General features: G+C 62.2%; 1 protein-coding gene across 1 annotated transcript in view; it reads right to left on the bottom strand.

Annotated features, from left to right (window-relative positions):
• Window positions 1-817, bottom strand: part of MNEG_7366 (translocon-associated protein subunit beta) — a gene marked incomplete at both ends in the record, with an annotated part of 2,230 nt that extends 1,413 nt beyond the window's left edge. The window contains 2 exons of the mRNA XM_014044157.1: window positions 266-473; window positions 567-817. Of these exons, the coding sequence (XP_013899611.1) occupies window positions 266-473; window positions 567-817 (459 nt within the window). The remainder of the gene's footprint in view (window positions 1-265; window positions 474-566) is intronic.
• Between the last annotated feature and the right edge of the window lie 2,285 nt (window positions 818-3,102).

The raw sequence follows: 3,102 nt of genomic DNA, 5'->3' as shown, positions 1-3,102 counted from the left end.
GGGGTTGGGTGGGAGGTGGGTGGAGGCGGAGCGGTGCACTGTGAGGGCGGCAGCATTTGCTGGTGGGCGGGCGAGCGACCGAGAGAAGGAAACACTGCGTGCGTGCGGGGTTTGGCCGTGCTTTGGGGAGGGGCAGCCACTGTGCAGTCTGAACTCCAGGATCGCAGGTGCCATCGAGGCGTCCGTGCACAGGCCGCATACGCCTGCAGCGGTTGACTGGTCAGCGGCTGGGCCATCCCATCCCAACCCGCCCACGCCGCCGCACCTGCTGCTCGCCGTCAGCGTCAGCGGCGTAGGACACCCTGGCCGGCTCGAACGCCTGCATGTCCGTGGCGGTCGCGACGCTGAGGACGTACGAATGCTGCACCTTGCTGCCGACATCGATCTTGGCAAAGGACGCGTCAGTGAGGCCATCGGCGATCGTGAAGCCCTCGGGGGCCTTGGAGTCGGTAAGCTTCACGTCAGAGGCAGCCCTGTGGGCGAGCAGCGATCGGGGATGGGTGTGATCTGGCCCGGTTCGTTGAGGTCGCTGTGAGTCCTGCCCAGCGGCCCCCATGGCAGCTCACGCGTTTCCGGCGTTGTAGACCTCCAGGTTAACGGTCAAGTTGCGGCCCTGCACGGCCTGGTCCTCCTTGAACCACTTGCGCACGATCAAGTGGGCCCGCTCCGTGTCCGCATAGTCCTCGTCCTCGGCCTCCCCGGAGGCCGGAGCGTCCTCGACGTCGACGTCGGCATCAGCGGCCTCCTCTGAAGCCACGCGGTGCAGAGAGGCTGAAAGGACAAGGCCAAACAGCAGCACGAGCTGCCAACGAGCCATGCTGCAAATGTCTAGTTCAACGTAAGCGATGCAAACAAACGAATGTGCGGATGCAAAGCGCGATCCGGTGTGTTTTAGGCTGGGCTGGGCGAATGTCGGGTGGCGGGCTGCTTCCCTGCAGCCGCTGCAGCTGCTGCGCTGGCGGTGCCTGGCATGTAGGAATATCAGAAGCTGCTTTATGAGAAAATGTTTCCAGCTAATTTAGCTCTGCATGTGTAAGACTTTTATCACCTGCCTAGCTCAGGTGGCTTCGTGCAGCAGCAGCAGCCCTTGTGCAACATTACGTGATACCAGAGCCATACATGTCGGTTAAATGACCTCGACGTCAGTGTTCCCAGCAAATGCGTACGTGGCAAGCGTAGTGAAGGGCCGCAGATGCATGACGAATGCCGCCCGTGTGTGGCTTATGCTGACGCCAAGGCCACTGACACTGTCTTTGTGCAACGTGCCTCGGTTGTTGTGGGTCTCCCAAAAGGCAAGCAGCCATTGCGGGCAAGAAACATGTGTCCCTCCGCGCAGCGCGTCAAATCACCACGTCCCCCTTGCAGTGCTGTTTGTCTGCTTCTTTGGCTGTGGAATGGCCTGCGCAGCACATGACGGGCGGCCTGAGATTGGAGCGCCTGAGCCGATGACGCCGGGTCATTGGCATGGGTATCTGCATCTGTACATCAAGAAAGTCTCTTTTTGACCCTGTAGCAGGGTCATCCACCTAGCCTGATGAACTTGACCGTCATTTCCGGTGGTTGCCGGTTTGTTCCTGTGGGGGTTGACCGGCGGCTTGGACCTGCCAATAAAAGTCGAGCCTCGGTTAGGCTTGATGATACCGAGCGTGGAAGATTGTGAGATTGTTTCTATCATGAAAGAAACTTTACCAGCCGCGGATATCGATCTGCAAGTTCAGCCAGGAGTTCAGCGAAACGACCTCCTCGCAACTGGGCACGGTGCACGGCACAAAAGCGGCCTGAATAATCATGCAGGTCGAGGCGGAGGTCGTTACACCAGGCCGCAGCGTCGCCAACGGGGCGCATGCCACTAACGCGGTGCGACAGGACTGCGACAGCGGGCTCAGGGCGCGCCCAAGCGGCAACAAAGGCACCGCACGCCGCACCTGTGCCGAAATAGATTATATCTAGATATCGAGCCGTCCTGTCATCCCGGCGCCCTGCTGACAGCCCTGCATCCCTTCAGGCACGATCATCACCCACGCCCTGACACTGCATCTTGGCCCCAACTACCCAGGCCGGCAAGGGCTCCGCGGCCAAGGCCGCCTCAACCAAGCGCGTGGGCGCCAGCAGCAAATGGGGCCTGCTCCACGCGATGACGCGTGGCACGAAAACCAATGAGAACATGCTGTTCTTCCGCACGCTGAACAGGCGCGCATGCACAATGGCCGCAAGCATTGAATTGTCGTTGGAAGCGGCGCTTGTGGTAAGGGTGACTCACCCGCACCACAAGCCCTTCGGAAGGGCGCGCAGGGGCATGCCCCCCCTCAGGCATTTTTCTCGCAAACAATTTGTGTCCGCGCAGCTAGGACATGCCCGCTTGGTGTCACCCCGCATATGGGGCGAGGTCGGGAGGTTGTGATGACACTAACACTAGCCTGTGCACAGGTCCCACAGTGGTGGTGCGTGGCCCTGCACACACGGCAGTCCCCCACCTCACTAGGCACCCCTGACGAACTTCGCAGGGATATGGGGCGGCCGAACACCAACTCAGACCACCTGGCACCCCTGCTGCGTGACCGGCTCATGCCCCTGCGAAGCAAGTGCGTGTCAGAGGGCCGGGCTGTCGGTAATAAGATAATCACATCCGCCCTCGGAAGGCTGGCAGATTATGGGATCAGCCAGCGGGTGCAGGAGGCGCCGTGGTCGGTTGGACTCGCACTCTGAAACTTCCCCCTGTCCTGCCACGACTCGACGCGGCGATGCTGGCACGCCTGCCTGCCTGCCGACCCGCCTGCTTCCGCACGTGCCGCTGCAGGTGGCTGGCCGTCGCCCCTGGCGCCCGAGCCGCGTTCCGACGGGGCGTAGAGCACCCCCGGCTGGGGGCGCCAGGCGTTTGCAACTTTGTGGGTGAGTTCGATTGCAGCAGTGCTGGCGCGGCTGACTCTCTGATCCTGCCCGAGCCAAAAACACAGAGGTGCTGCCGGCCCTCCCTGCTGACGACAATGGCACCATGCACCCTGCGCACCCTGCGCACCCTGCGCACCCTGCGCACCCTGCGCACCCTGCGCACCCTGGGAACCCTGCGTACCCCGCACCCCGTGACCCGCACCTCACACCCCC

This window comes from Monoraphidium neglectum, assembly GCF_000611645.1.
Source record: "Monoraphidium neglectum strain SAG 48.87 unplaced genomic scaffold scaffold01296, whole genome shotgun sequence".
In the NCBI taxonomy this organism is placed as follows: domain Eukaryota; kingdom Viridiplantae; phylum Chlorophyta; class Chlorophyceae; order Sphaeropleales; family Selenastraceae; genus Monoraphidium; species Monoraphidium neglectum.
This window is presented reverse-complemented; position numbering and strand designations above follow the sequence as displayed.